Here is a 16,399-nt window from a genome sequence, read left to right as displayed (position 1 = left end):
CTTTGCATTTAAGTAAAAACTTTAGCCTCTCTTTTTGTTTTGAAAATTTCTTAATTTCTTTGCTATATTGCTTTATAATATAGCATGTTTCTTCACCATATTTAGATTTGATATATTGATAAAATTGTTTCATGTTTATTGTTCACGTTTTGTTTTATTATAGTTACTCTTTCCGGATTTTGCTCGCCGGTAATTAAATTTAATTATAATTTTGGGCCAAATTCCTTATTTAATTGTTTGCTGGGTTATGGAGCTACTTCGGCCGATGAAAAAGAGAAACGAAAGTAAATTTTGTTCCTTCCCTCCTACGCGTTTCGACGCTTTGCGTCTTACTCAGGGAGTCTGTTTTATTAAACAATAAATAAAAACAATAAACATGAATTACAATCACAATATTAACAAACATATGTATAGCAAAAAGGCTTATACACAATTTTTTAACTTACATTTAAATTAAAAACTCAACAGTCATTAGCACAACACATCACAGTTCTATAGCTAAGTACTTAATTATGTTGCCTATCTTTACTAACATAATTCGAATGTTTTCGTTTTATCACAGCTGTGTATGCGTTGTTTGCTTTGTCCACATCGTCTTTAAAATTCATCGCGCTGTCTAAGCTTTGTTGTATACGAAGGCTTTCCAATGTAATTATCCTTCTTTCTCCTCTTTTTACGTTCAATATTCTGGTGTTGGCGAAGTCAGCTGTGTGTTCGTTTGCAGTCAGATGATGAGCCAGTGCTGTTGTCATTCTCTTGTTGCGTTCGTCTGCCTTGTGTTTGCCGATCCCTATACCCAATGCGCGTTCAAACTTTGTGCAATATTTTAGAAAAATTCAACAAACTTTTGTAAAAATTTCGAGCTGTTTAATTGGAGTTTCTATAAATATTTTGAGTATGCAGTTTTTTAGCCCATTAAATTCTAGAATAACAAAGTGCAAGTTTCAAATGGCTAAAAATTTCCGTTTTAGGATTTTTTCCTATGTTGTTGCGTTATTTTATTCCATATAAGAATAAATTATACACATTCGGTATATGTAAGCAAATGCAAAGAAAATTCTAAAAAATCAACGGTAATTTTCCCCGCAAAGTTCCCCACGAGTTGGCTACCCTTGTTTATATGAACTTTAATAATATAAAAATTATATTTTGGCGCTTTTACTAAGTGCTAAGTCTTTGGCCGAGCCTAGAAATCCTCTAATTTGTGGTGTGCGTCTTGCTGCTGTAACACAAATGGAGGGACCTGGATTTTATGAGAAGCTTTTTCATGTTACAAATGCAATCGGAGGTTTGCCATTGCCTGTCGAAGGGCGATCGCTGTTAGAAATATTTTTTTCTAATCTAGAATTTGTATGGACCGGGGATCAAACCCAGGTCCTACGGAGTGATAGTACGCACCCCCAACAAGTCAGCCATAGAGGCAGCCCTGACGTTGCAACATAAATGCAATAATTTGTTTGCGTTTTCGCCAAGGGAGTTTGTTCTGTGATCGTTGCACATTGCGTAATTTGGGCGATTTAGGGGAAGGAAAATCGAAAATCGAAGTCGGTAAAGAAAATTCAGATACGATATATGTGCGATATATGTAAATACGTAGTTGTGTCATTTCCTAACGAGATTACAGTCTTGGGTATACTTTTTGTTTTACACATTGTAAACTTAAGTAAAAACATCATTTTGCAATTTTAAACGTCATTTTTTTATACTTTAACCGATCATCTCTATATCAAGGGCCAATTGTACGAATCTGCACAAAATTGCACAATTAAAAAAAAAGTCGATTTAAAGTCAACGCTTTGTAAAGAAATTGCATTTTTTGTGTATTTTTGAAGATAGAAATTTAGTCATTGGGATTTTTCTCACGTCGGGTTCGTGGTGGGAGCGAAGATTGCAGGTGTCATCAAACCGCAGATTACTGATGTCGTAATTAGGCGAGTAAAACAACGATGCCAAACTTTCTGCAATAGGCTTAAAGAAAGGTGCACGTCTATACCTGCTATGGGCGCTCGACGAAACATCGTAAGAACATTTATCGCAGAAGATATACGATACAAAACACGAGATGTCGCATATCTGGGTTTAAGTTTAAAAACTATTTTTTCATATTTTTTTCCATTCCGAGTAAGAAAGAAGTGGTGTAATTCGGAGAAGTGCTATTAAAGCACACCCAAGAAAAAAATAAAATTTTCGCAGCATTCATAAAATATTAACAATGTATTCGCACTGAAATGGTATGCGATGAAATGCCCACGTTCAAACATTTCTCTGCGATAAGATCTCGTACGCGAGAAAACTGACAGTTCGTATACGAGTGCCTATAGCAGATGTAGACGTGGAGTAAGAAGGAGAAACACAAGTAACCATTTGAATTTTGTTTCTTATTTAATTTTTGCATAGCCGTTTTGAAACGCTATATTTATTGCAAAAGTGGGAAACTGTTGAAAAAAGGTGCGAAGATATTAGAAATCAAATTATATCAGTCAATATTTCGACTAAAGCGCCATCTAGCGGGACTTTTTTTTTAAATATATTACTATGTATCTAATACATGTATCAAATTTTGCGCAATCGGGCTTTCAAAATATTTCGAACCCGCCGCCACCTAACGGGTAAATTTCTTTGCAAAAATATTCCTGCATATGCAGCCAATATACACTGAAAAAATAAACCAGATTCGATCCTAGCTAACATAGATATATCACTTTTAATTTTTGACTATAAAGACCGTACCCTGGAAATGCCCATATAAAACATTGTACTTATGGAATCACGTATAAACATCCTTTGGAACCGTAATTATATAGTCTACTAGCAGACCCGGCGAACTTCGTCCCGCCCAAAATTAATTTTTTTATTGAAATATTTGGTCCAACGTTTTCGCCAGCAACTCAAGTTCATGTTTGGTTTTGTGGTCGACAGAAGGCATATCCCCATTGCCGTCTTAAATAACCCGACGAAAGCGTTATACCGGGAATCGACGATTTTTAGCAATAACTCGGTTCCAGCGCCACTAAAAATTTCACAGGTCTGCAAAAAAATGGGTTCGGAATGTTCTATAAAAGTGTAGTGTCATTTCCGAAGTAATTTTTTGCGTAGAATCCGAATCCGGGGTTTAAATTGCTCTATCACGTCAGGACTTTGAGATATCCTAACCTAAAAGTGCAAAAAACGCTGTTTTTGCCCATTTTTGAGGTTATGTAGCTACGAAGATTTTGCTCTTCATAAAAAAGTAGACGTGGTATTTTAAAGTATAAGTCTTCCTCTTTTAAATGCCGTTGAGTTTGCTCAAATATCTTAATTTTTCACTGAGATATCGCATTTTGAAGTCTCCATGTTTGTGAATGTAATCGACCGTATCACGTCTCATGTTATCTCAATGGATTTTCGAATATCGAAAAATTCACAAACATGGAAACTTCAAAATGCGATATCTCAGTGAAAAATAAAGATATTTAAGCAAACTCAACGGCATTTAAAAGAGGAAGACTTATCCTTTAAAATACCACGTTTACTTTTTTATGAAGAGCAAAATCTGCGTAGCTACATAACCTCAAAAATGGGCAAAAACAGCGTTTTTGCACTTTTAGGTTAGGATATCTCAAAATCCTGACGTGATAGAGCAATTTAAACCCCGGATTCGGATTCTACGCAAAAAATTACTTCGAAAATGACCCTACAGTTTCCTAGAACAAAACGTTGTTGACCTGTGTTATCATTAAAATCGTTTCGGTCGTTTAGGAGGAGTTAAGCGACCAGAATAAGTCTTTTACATACTGACATTCTTCGGCAGTTTTTCCCATGCAAAAAAATTCTCACGTATTCGTTATACGGAGAAAATGCGCAACATCATCAGCGAAAAAATTCTTAAAAATCAACGGTATCTTATAGCCATTAAAAACGTGCACTTTATGATACTGAAATTGAGTGAACTACAAAACTGCATACTCACAGTTTGGTACAAAAAAATTTATTACGAAAAAGAAAAAGAAAACACTGTATTCTGGGTGTATATATTTACAGATAGGTAAAAGTTTCAATATGTTTGGAAAGCACCACTTCCCTTTTCCAGTAGCCCCAAAATATCTATAAAAATTTCCAGGACATTACCACAAATACTTTCAGAGATATACGGTATGAAAAATTCGATATGCATGGGTGATGCCACGCTCCTTTAATATATCCAAAGTCTGCAGTAGGTGTCCAAAATTTAAAAAAAATCGGTACGGCCGTTCGCGAGATCACCTCTTATAAAAAGAAGGAGCTTCTCTTTATATAATTAGTTTAGGTAACACAGGGCAACACTGATTTGGATGCGGCAAATGTTGAAGCTGGTTTTAATATGCTTTTTTTCTGATTAAGAATACGTAAGTATAATGTTTCCATCAGCTCCAGATTTTGATAAAAATGTGGTGAAAGTGTAAAAAAATCGCGTTTTTTTGCAATATTTGAGAAGCTCTAGCAATGAAACAAAAGGTCATAGAACCTTCCANGTACGGCCGTTCGCGAGATCACCTCTTATAAAAAGAAGAAGCTTCTCTTTATATAATTAGTTTAGGTAACACAGGGCAACACTGATTTGGATGCGGCAAATGTTGAAGCTGGTTTTAATATGCTTTTTTTCTGATTAAGAATACGTAAGTATAATGTTTCCATCAGCTCCAGATTTTGATAAAAATGTGGTGAAAGTGTAAAAAAATCGCGTTTTTTTGCAATATTTGAGAAGCTCTAGCAATGAAACAAAAGGTCATAGAACCTTCCAGTTAGGCTTAAATCAGGGCTTGGACTTCTGACTTCAATCCCTGAAAATACCATTCCTGCACCTTGACCCTAAGGTTACCTATAGACATTTATTTAACAGCTAACACTGATTTTTACATCATTTTTGACGATAAAAAGTAAATGAGTATAGGTGACCACTAGGGCACTGTAGTTCTAGCTTTAATTTAAGCCTAGGTGGAAGGTTCTATCACCTTTTGCTTAATTGCGGTAGGAACTCAAACTTCCCGAAATTAGTTATTCATGTTCATTAAATGACTATAAGGGCTGGTTACTCCAACTCAACTTAGTTAAGCCAATTTTCTCGACTCAGTCAAGAATAAGCTGTGTAAAACGTAGGATAACTTTTGACTTAAGTCCAAAAGTGGCTAAACTAAGTTAAGCTGAGTTGGAGAAACCAGCCCTAAGTGACCATCAAGCAAAGGTGCGGGAACTTGCTTTAATCAAAGCCTAAGTGGAAGGTTCTACCACCCTTTGTTTCTATGCTAGAGCTTCTCAAATATTGCAAAAAACTCGATTTTTTGACAATTTGAACTCGTTTTTTTCTAAAATATGGTGCTGTTGGTGACTTTTTGCTTACGGATTCGTAATCAGCACAAAAAAATCTGTCAAAAATAGCGTTAACATTTGCTGCATCAAATTTTTTCCATTTTTGTTGGCCTGTGTAATAAGTATTGTTAAATAGCCAATACCCGCATGTTTGCGGCGCCTTCAAACACCTTTCAAACTGTAAAACAATGACTCGATTCGATTGAAGATTTTTTGGAATTGATCGGTTCTGGTCCACCTATCAGAAAAAATATCATATATGTTAACCCAGCCAATAGCTACCTACGTGCTAAATTGCAAGCAAATCGGACCATTAATAAGACTGTTTCGAATAGTTCGGTCTCTGACCCACTTAACGGAAAAAATGAATCCTATATGCTAATCTAGGAAAAAGGTTACCAACGAACCAATTGCATTTTTTTAAGCATAGCTCGACCCCTGCGCCAACTATCGGAAAATTAAAACTTTGTGCACTCCTTCTTCTAAACACGTTTCCAAAAAAGCAGCACCCATTCGAATCAGTTATGAAACATAGGGGAAAATTGTTCACAATTAATCAAGCTCCCAATGAATTTCACAATTATCCGAAATTTTCCAAGCTTTCGTCGAAAAAAAATTCAAATTTTTTGCGTTCTTCCGGATTTTTCTGAGTTTTCCACCTAGAATTTTCTATTTTTTCCATTCGAATGCCATACCGAAGGAATTGCACACAAAAATCCATGCAAAAAAAAATCAATTTTCAATTTTTCCAATTTTCCGGTTTTCCGGAGAGGCTACCTAGGTACCAAATTTTATGCAAATCGGACCATAAATACGATTTTTTAGAATAGATCAGTCCCTGGTCCACTTCCCGAAAAAAAGGATCCTATATGCTAACATAGGCAAAAAGCTACCTACGTACCAAATCAGTCCCTGGTCCACTTCCGAAAAAAAGGATCCTATATGCTAACATAGGCAAAAAGCTACCTACGTACCAAATTTTAAGCAAATCGGACGATAAATACGTTTTTTTCGAATAGATCGGTCCCTGGTCCACTTCCGGAAAAAAATATCCTATATGCTAATCTGGCAAAAACCCACCTACGCACCAAGTTTTAAGCAAATCCGACGATAAATATGATTTTTTCGAATAGATCGGTCCCTCGTCCACTTCCCGGAAAAAAGCATCCTATGTGCAACCTAGGCAAAAAGCTAACCACGTACCAAATTTTAGCAAATCGGACCATAACTACGATTTTTTCGAATAGATCGGTCCGTGGTCCACTTCCCGGGGAAAAAAATATCCTATATGCTAATCTGGGCAAAACCTACCTACACACCAAGTTTTAAAGAAATCGGATGATAAATACGTTTTTTCGAATAGATCGGTCCCTGGTCCACTTCCCGGAAAAAAAGCATCCTATGTGCTAACCTAGGCAAAAAGCTAACCACGTACCAAATTTTAAGCAAATCGGACCATAAATAAGATTTTTTCGAATAGATCGGTCCCTGGCCCACTTCCCGGAAAAAAGCATCATATGTGCTAATCTAGGCAAAAAGCTAACTACGTACCAAATTTTAAGCAAATCGGACCATAACTACGATTTTTTCGAATAGATCGGTCCCCGGTCCACCGGAGGGGTTTTCCGTTTTTTTCTTTCTTATAAAAAAAATTAGCCAAATCGGCCCAACCGTTCTCAATTGATGATTTTTCACACCATTTTTATATATATAGATTAGAAGTACATAACTAAAAAAAATATTTTCTAGGGTCAAAATTATGGGCGCTTTTATTTTCCTTCCCCTAAATCTGCGAAATTACGTACTGTGCGCTGGTGGTTGGAGCAAAAAATAATCTTAACCAACTGCTTTAAGTAAGGGTATTCATCACACGTTATAAATGCATTATTAAGCGTATAAACCTATAATTGCGTAACAGTGTTGCCGCGAGCTTGAAAAAAGTATGAGTTGCCAAGAAAAAGTATCAAAAAGTATCAAAAGCAAACAAAACTGCTATTTGTTAAACTCTTAATTAAAAAAACAAATAACGAAAAACAAGCTTATAGGGCCCTTAAACCACATAAAAGCATTGCGCGACCCGAGACTTGTACAATTCAATATTGTGGAAATTACTACAGAATAAAATTGCGCAAACCTTATTTTGGAGAAATGTTGCTCAAGTAAATATGTGCAAGAAATATGAACGTGCGTTGTATATTTTGATAGTTTCAACCAAAATCAAAAGTAGACTAAAATTTTCGCAGTTGTCGCCATACGCAGCACAAATTATTGTACAAGCAAGAGCATAATATCAAACTAATTTTTATTTTAGCGTAATAACTGTGCAATTTATTTACCACTGATGTGCAATTTACAATCAACCCTATACACCACGTAAACGACCGACGCAAGCCCGATATTGGGCAATGTTTTTGTGTGGTTTAGGGGCTCTATAACAGCGGTATGTGCAAAGAAATTCCGGGTTGTGTTTCCCTTATAAAAGTTACCAAATCAAATTTATAAATATCTATATATAAATTTTGAAAAAATATATCTTATTACATTAAACGATCAATTCTTGTATATATAAATATCCATAGGGTTCTCGGAAACGGCTCCAACGATTTTGATGAAATTTAGTACACAGATTATGTTTTGGATTTTAAAGTTATCTGAATAGGCAATATCTCCGAGAAGACTCGTATAAGGTTGCCACCTATTCCAAATTAGTTACAAATTAATTAAAACATCATAATATGGGTATCAAATAGAAGGTATTTTAAATATCCCTAATTCAAAAATATTTTTAATTAANTGTGCAAAGAAATTCCGGGTTGTGTTTCCCTTATAAAAGTTACCAAATCAAATTTATAAATATCTATATATAAATTTTGAGTCTTTAAATAACAAGAAAAAATATATCTTATTACATTAAACGAGCAATTCTTGTATATATAAATATCCATAGGGTTCTCGGAAACGGCTCCAACGATTTTGATGAAATTTAGTACACAGATTATGTTTTGGATTTTAAAGTTATCTGAATAGGCAATATCTCCGAGAAGACTCGTATAAGGTTGCCACCTATTCCAAATTAGTTACAAATTAATTAAAACATCATAATATGGGTATCAAATAGAAGGTATTTTAAATATCCCTAATTCAAAAATATTTTTAATTAAAGCTGCCACCTATTTTGAATCGCATATTTATTTAATTTTTTGTTTAGAAAAAAAAGGTAAAATATTACTATAATNCAATTGCATATTTATTTAATTTTTTGTTTAGAAAAAAAGGTAAAATATTACTATAATAGTATGAGGTTGCCACTTATTTTAGATTCTACACAATTTATCTAAAACATCACAATATGGATATAAAATGAAAGGTATTGTTGAGAACTTTGGCCAGAAAATATTTTCCATCAGGGTTGCCACGATTCCTTGTAATACAAATTTTTTTTGTTAATCTCAATCAGCATTTTTTTATGTATACATAGTACGCATACGCTCAAGATATGTACCATTCATTCCAACGTATTTTGGAATAGGGTTGGAACCTAATTTTTAGAGTAAAGAATTTACTTAATAGATATGGAAATCCTATTTTTTTTGTTTATTTCCAAAATATTTTTTTAAAGCTATCCAAATCTTGAAAACTTTAAAAAGTATATGCACTCTGGGCAAAGCTCGGTCAACCTGGTACTTTGCCTTTAAACTAGTAAAATTATTCATAGTTTTCAAAAATTATCAAATCTTACAATTTAGAAAGAAAAGTATCAAAGATGCCTTATAAATAAATATATTAAATCAAAATTTGTATGGAAACTCGTTTACACATTTCTGATAAATTTTTCCAGCTTTTTCACTGAATAAATTTGATAAACTGAAGCCAGTGCAACTCTGTCGCAACTGTAGCTGTGTTTTCTTGGGCAATAATCAGTTTCCGCATAAAAATTTTGCACGCAAATTCAACAACAACGATATGATCCTGATAGAGATCTTGTTCAATTTACTATCCATTCTGTTTGTTTTGTTCCACTGAGAATTTCGCCGCACAGTTTGGTAGCACTGACAAATGAATTCATATACAAACAGACACTCTGCCTTGTTTCTTTTAGCTTGCTTCAAATTAATCGCCTTTATGTTAAATATTTATTTAAATGAATATTATCTCGTCTAAATCACATATGTAATACTTCTATATTGGCAGTAAGCTAATTTCTCAATGTGTAAGCATTCCGAAATCAAAACGAGACAGTCTAGTACCGTTTTTATCAATGCATTGTGTACGTGAGTGCCGTTTTTGTGTATGTGTTGTGTACATGCCCTGCAGCGGAAATACTAGTATAGAACTAGTGAATTAACCAGTTTTCGGGATTCGAATACCGGTACCTCGCAAATCTATCAGCCATGCTTTCTACTGCCGCATTTAACATGGAGTTGCCTTGGAGGTGATAATTGACTCCCGCTGCGTAACTTTGCCCTAGTACTAGTAGTAGTAACATGTACTCTTCAACCGAACCACGTTTTGTATCTCGCTGCGTAACCTGGTACTAGTATACAAACTAGTGTGCTGGGGATTATAATTGACTCCTGCTTAGTAACTTTACCCTAGTATTAGTAGTGGTAACTTGTAACCAGTAAAAGTACCACCATCCTGGTACCATTACCGAAACTAGTGTGCTAGGGATGATCATTGACTCCCGCTTAGTAACTTTTCCCTAGTATTGGTAGTAGTAACATATAACCAGTAAAAGAACTATCATCCTGGTACCAGTGGCAGCATTTATTGTACCAGGTCAAAAAATGAATTGCCTTTTCCTTGTGTTTATTAAATAAAATTAATAAAAAGTCGAAATTTCTACAATATATTCATTTACAGGGGCAGCAAAAGCTATTGTATTCAAATCAGAACAATTAGAAAATGAACGGAAAATGATTACAGTGGGTGTCAGTGAAAATCGTACAGTAAATTTTTTAAATTTCATTGAGTTTTTATAAAAATATAGTACCTACTACAATAAAATCCATTTAACTCAAAATTTCAAACTTCGTGATAAATTTACAAAAATTCGTCAAATATTCATTGAAATTGGGGTATGCAGTTTTAGTTTAATGAACGTGCAAGTTTTAAGTTGCTACAAATTCTCGTTAATTTTTATAATTTCGTTTTGCAGACGATGTTGCTCCTTTTATTTAATATGGAATGCATGCGTTATTGTAACTTTTGGTGATTTCGTTTCTTCCAACAAATGTTGCCCTTTCTCGATGCAAAATGTGTTTGTTTTTACACTCAACCCTGGAAAAGGGCATGTTTTTGCCTTCCTTTCCTGTCCCAGCAACCTTCTCCCCTGACAAAGATTCACAGGGCAGAGAATGTGCTTTTTTGCCTTACAAGAGTGTGACATTTTAAGAAATGAACGCCACATTTTCTCACCCTTTGCCTTTAATTTAGAATCGAACACGAAAAGAGAAAGGGGCAATCAAAAGGCGAAATTTTTTGGTAGAAACGAAATCACTATTTGTTACAGAGTTTGAAACTTTGAGTAATGTGGATTTTGTTGTAGTGTGGACAATGTTTCTATAAAAAATTTATTAAATTACAAAAAAAAATATATGGAATGAAATTTACTGTTCGAATTTTACTGAAACTCACTGTATATATCATGATCTGCGGATAACAATATTTTTATAACCGAAATATTAAATTAACTTGGATATTAAATTATGTGCCGGGAATTCAAAATGCACTAGAAAAAATCAGTTAATAAAGTTGTAAAAAAGTATTACAAACACTAATCGGTCATCGCTAATGCTAAGCACTTGAAGTACCTTTCAGATTTTAAAATATTACATTACATATTTTACATATTTTTGATTTCCTTTCAAACGCGAACCGCTGATAACAACATTTTTATAATCGAAATTTTAAATTAACTTGGATATTAAATTATGTGCCGGAAATTCAAAATGCACTATCAAAAAAAACCCAATAAAATTGTATAAAAATATTAGAAACACTAATCGCTCTTCGCTGTTGCTAAGGACTTGAAGTATTTTTTTTTTTTTGATTTTGAATGGCGCGACGCAGCTGATCTTCCACACTTTTCCCTGCTGGGGCCACAAAAGATGCTACACGGAATAAAGAGTCGTTATGAATTATACAAAATAGTGCTTATTGATTACTAACCCTTCAGAGCAGCATAAAAATGTGAGACGTCTTTAAGGCTCTTCTTGCCATGTATTCCATATAAGTTGTAGTCTGCAGTAATGGCTGTGCTCAAAATATTTTGCAGGTTTTTTACTACACCACCATTTTTAAGGAGGCTTTTCATAGCTACAACCTGTTGGATTGGAAAATATTGTACACATTTATATCTTTGGTCAAATGTCATTAACAATTATATCTCATATAATCCCAAACTCGAGAAAAAAGAATAATACGCACAGTGAGGCAGTCGAAATTGAACAGTGGTATTTTTTCGATATTCAGTATATGTATGTATTATTAAACTAGTCTCCTGATTTTTTTTTTTATAAAAATATAGAATTTTAAAAAAATTCAAATATAATTGAAAATAATTAAAAATAATAAAATAATCATGTAATTAAAATTAGTTAATTAATTAATTAATTTTCTTTTTTGAAAGTAATTAATTATTAATTATTAAAAATGTGCAAATAATGGTATTTAATCATTAAACGGTTACCCAAAAAAGCGCTTTCATTAATATTCATTATGATTATTAATCATTATTTAACAGGTCTGAATGAATTATAAAGCCGCAAACCCGAAAAATATTAAAAAGTTCTGATAACAGCTTTTTTTTAAACCATAAAACTAATTTAATGAGAAATATTTATGGAGCTCACAAGGTTTTGAATACTGTCGTAGATCGTAAAGTTTCACAACTGTGTATGTTGGTAACTACAAAATTACGATCTACAACAGTACGACAGTATACGACACCTTTTGAGCTTCTTCATTGTGGATACTGTAAAAAAATCACTGTATAATTTGGCTGTGACTCACGGCACGTTTGCGGTCAATTGCATAATACAACTCCATTTAATTGTTATTAAAATTATAACGAATACGTATGTACATAGGCAAGCTTATTTTCCGAAGTAATTTCGTCGTTAATTTTTAAAAGCTGCTCCTCGCTAGTTATCGAGAATTTATCAGCAATTGTTTGATGGTTATTATTCATCAGGTCATGTTTTTTAATAAAACCGTTTGTTGCGCCAGAACCTCCAAAACATATTTTAGTTGAAGAGACGCAAACATATATTTTAAATTTACTGATCTATGCAAATTATGAAAAACAATTATAAACATAATCATACCTTGCAATACTTTAACTTCTATTTGGAGGTTATCAATTTTGGGTTCCAAAATCCCACAATCAAATGGCACGCCTGTGGAGATAAAAATAGTTTAAACTATTTTTAAAACACGATACAGTGATGGTCACTTAATAAGATACAATAAAAAATACTGGATTTGTTCAAACCATTCTACATCTACTTACCTTGAAAATCGGTATTACTTTTATATATACTTTTCTTTTTGGATGGATCGCTCATCTTGGATTTGTACATGTAAAATTATATGTACTCTGACCAGATGGATATACTTCATTCATAAGTATGTATGTATGTTTGTATTTATTATTTTTATTTATTTTTTTAAATCATGTTGTTAATTAGTTAAGTCATAAAAAAGTTATTAAGGTAAGTGATTATTTATAAGCATGTGTTTAATTTGCAATTAGTGGCAACGTAAAAGCTACTAAGTTTCAAAAATCTACACCCAAGAATGCCACACCCTTCGATAACTGAAACAATGTACACAGGGATGTAATCTTTAACATAACATAAATATGTTATAATGTTTCTTGTGGCTTAAAATGCAGCCATGCAAAACGTAGACTAGGGTTCGAAATTTCAGACTTTGGAATCGATACTGAGTATCTGGCATCGAGCTCATGGTATCGATTCTCTAAAAGTATCAGGGAAAAAGTATCGATACTACTCAGTATCGAACTCATTAAAATACGTTTTTTGGGATACTAAAATTATTTTATTCTTCAATCGTATATCTAGTTATTTCCTGAAATTAAAACAATACAAATTTTAAATTATTGATCTTTATTTCATTTCAGAACTTACTTTGACGTAAGATATAATTTTTACGTTAAATGTACATACATATATATATATATACTTTCACGAATTTCAAATTTTATTAAGATTTTTTGTAAACTTTTTGGGTATGCATTTTTGTAGCCTATTCAATTTTAGTATAATAATGTGCAAGTTTGAATTAAAAGAAAAAATTGAACGGTAAGAGGCTACACGTAAAGTTGAATAGGTTACAAAACTGCATACCCAAAAGGTTTCTAAAAATTCTGCGTTTTCGTGAACTTTGCGTAAAGTTTTATGGCCTTATTCATAAAAAACAAAAAAGGTTTATAAACTGAAAAATGTATGAAAATGTCATTTTATTAAGCTCTTTAAACCTACTTTATTTTTTATGAATAAGGCCATTAAACTTTAACTTAATGATAGAATCCATTAAACAAAGAAAATCGGGTTGCCAATGGAAGAAAAAATTCAAAAAGTGTGTTTTTTAAAAAGTTTTCGATACTAGGAGTACTTTGCAAAGTATCGAGTAAAATCACCAAATAAGGTATCGAGTATTAAAGTACTCATTTTTATACCCTCAGTATCGATGCTTACTCAATATCGATAGTATCGTTCGAACCCTACGTAGGACGGAAACCGACCTATAACATGAAATCCATCTGCTGGGTATGCTACATCTAAATTATCTTGCTCCACTTTGTTAAAAATTTATTTTAGAATTTGCATTGGCTTCTTAACACTTTTTTTGAGAGTTTGCAGATAGTTCTCAAATGCATAGGCCGAATTTTCCGTAGGATATCCGATATACTCTATCGTTTGCTTTAAATGCAACAAATTATGAACATTGTACGGTAAGCTGTTTTCACCAAAAAATATGGGAAAATTTTTCACAAATAAGTTGAGCATTGACTGTTCATTGTCTAGATTTTAAAGGACTTGCTTTGGACTACACTTTAGTCTGTATGCGCAATGAAGCAATAAAAAACAATAATACACATCCTCGTGCACATTGTTTTTTAACACGGTGACGCCTGTGTACAAAGCAAACAGTCGAAACTCTGTAGCCTTCCAATAATTAATGCCATCCAAACTTCTGGGCTTGCGTGTAAACTCCTTAGGAATATTACCTCGTAATGTCAATAGCCGATGGGAAATATTTTTCAGGTAATGCGAATTCACTTTGAAGTTTATCTTTTTGTTAACTAGGCGAACTAAAAATTTCCTAGTACCTCCCAAGTCAATGAGGAGCATGCAATCGAGAGGGATTTGTTTGATCATTAGAACATTAATTTGTTCGAATGGAGATTTCCGGGTTAAAAATATTGGGTGATGATGGTTCGAATATTTTCTTTGTAAGAAATCATTATCCGAGATAAGTGAACCTGATTCTGAGCTATAAGTAAGCACTCTGTCTATTTTTCTACCTACCTATGTACACTTTGAGCACTCGTGACTTGAAGTATGGCCGGGGGTGTCACTTATGAATGCTCGCGCCGGAGCATCGCAAACTATAGCTCTTACGGCAATTTCAATGGAGGTTTTTTTACATGGAAATCCTGATTCCAGCATTGAACCCAGTTCAGATACAAAGGGATTCAGAAACTCATCACAGCTAACGGGCTTACTGTAGCCGAGAAAAACACCCACGGGAAATATTTGACAATTTTTGATATTATTGTTAATCCTGATTAAAATAGGCCATAATTGAGCTTTAGAGCTCTTGATCAAAGATACACCATCGGCGTTAATGTCAATGGTCAATTTCATGCAATGTTCAATTGAATGTGCTAATTTTTTTATTTGGTTAGAAATACCAATTTGGAAATGTGCGCCGCCCGCCATATCTTGGACGTTTAATCCCTTTTCCCTTAATATATTTACCAAACTACGGACACATTCCCTACTGGGTCTATAATTTAAAAACCAATTCCTTAGTTTTTCGTTTATGCTAAGGGGCTCTTCCTCGACAAGTCGCCAAACATTTTGAACTTCATGCGCATTCAGAATCTGCAAAGGACTTTGCGCACCGCTATGACACGTACCTGCTCTGTCTTCCAAGCCCCCATTTCTCACTTTTTTTTCAATCTCACTAAATTTTTCAAGATATTTAACTTTTTCATTTTAGATCGCACGTCTCAATGGCCTTTTGCCACTATTGCTCATAATTGCACTTTTATGTTTTATTTATGTTATTTGTTTTTGATTTTTCAAAAACTTTAATTTGCATGCAATTACAGATTTTTGTTCAAACTCCTTTTTTAGTACAACAGTCACTTTTCCTTCAACTTCAATTTTTTAATTGATTTACCCGCACTCTTTAGCTTTCAATTACTTTTATTTTTAATAGCAAGTGCTTTTATTAATAAATGTGCAGCTTATTACGTCCCGAAAACTTCAAATTTGAGCAAAACAAACGAAAATCGACGTTCGGCGCAGCAGCATTTCCCGTCAATTTCATAGCACATTTGGATTTTCGTGTTATTGGTTTCGCTTCATGTTTCATCTTTCCACTTTATTCCTCTTTCTCCAGGGTGACCGTTTTGCATCAGTGTACTAAATTGGTACTTTTTAGTGCATTCAAATTTATAAATTCCTTAATTAAATTAATAATAATAGTATAAAACTATTATATATATATATATAAAGTGGCGTTCAAAATAATAGCAGCAAAATTCAAAATGACGCTGTTGGAAACTTATCTTTATTTATTTATTGTTAATAGTTTTCCTTTAAAATATGGGTCTATCTATATCAGATACCATATAAATAAAAGTTTGTAAAGGTATTTTTAATAAAATATTAAGTTAAAATATATTTAAAATGCTTAATATAGCAGAAAACAGTGATCACGGTGGCACAGAGAAGAAACATAAGTTTTCCTTGAGGTGTGAGAATAACAAGCACAACTAATTTGACGGCTAATAATCTGAGATTTGCCTGTGTAA

The 16,399-nt window shown here is 33.3% G+C and overlaps 1 protein-coding gene across 5 annotated transcripts; it reads right to left on the bottom strand.

Moving 5' to 3' along the window:
* Positions 1-10,889: 10,889 nt before the first annotated feature.
* Positions 10,890-15,954, bottom strand: LOC108370708 (uncharacterized). Of its 5 annotated transcripts, none has more exons than XM_017626117.1 (4): positions 12,839-13,231; positions 12,654-12,725; positions 11,497-11,650; positions 10,890-11,438 (listed from the first exon to the last, which is right to left on the bottom strand). In XM_017626117.1, the coding sequence occupies exons 1-3, from the start codon at positions 12,906-12,908 to the stop codon at positions 11,625-11,627; spliced, it is 168 nt and encodes a 55-aa protein (XP_017481606.1). In that variant the 5' UTR covers positions 12,909-13,231; the 3' UTR covers positions 10,890-11,438; positions 11,497-11,624. The 5 variants fall into 5 exon arrangements, with proteins under 5 accessions (XP_017481606.1, XP_017481580.1, XP_017481593.1 ...); XM_017626104.1 differs by lacking the exons at positions 10,890-11,438; positions 11,497-11,650 and adding exons at positions 12,356-12,581; positions 15,763-15,954 and having other exon boundaries at positions 12,839-12,942; XM_017626110.1 differs by lacking the exons at positions 10,890-11,438; positions 11,497-11,650 and adding exons at positions 12,356-12,581; positions 15,763-15,954 and having other exon boundaries at positions 12,839-12,925.
* Between the last annotated feature and the right edge of the window lie 445 nt (positions 15,955-16,399).

Source organism: Rhagoletis zephyria, unplaced genomic scaffold (genome assembly GCF_001687245.7).
Source record: "Rhagoletis zephyria isolate East Lansing unplaced genomic scaffold, Rhagoletis_zephyria_1.1 Rzeph_scaffold_00063, whole genome shotgun sequence".
NCBI classification, from domain to species: Eukaryota; Metazoa; Arthropoda; class Insecta; order Diptera; family Tephritidae; genus Rhagoletis; species Rhagoletis zephyria.
The sequence above is the reverse complement of the archived record's forward strand: the minus strand, read 5'-3'. Positions and strand labels throughout refer to the sequence as shown.

Coding starts and splice junctions, on each gene's coding strand:
- LOC108370708 (XM_017626091.1), bottom strand. CDS start 12,517: ATGAATAATAACCATCAAACAATTGCTGATAAATTCTCGATAACTAGC. Junction 11,651..12,412: donor CGGAAAATAAGCTTGCCTAT/GTACATACGTAT, acceptor CCAATCCAACAG/GTTGTAGCTATGAAAAGCCT. Junction 11,439..11,496: donor TTTTTATGCTGCTCTGAAGG/GTTAGTAATCAA, acceptor TATTCCGTGTAG/CATCTTTTGTGGCCCCAGCA.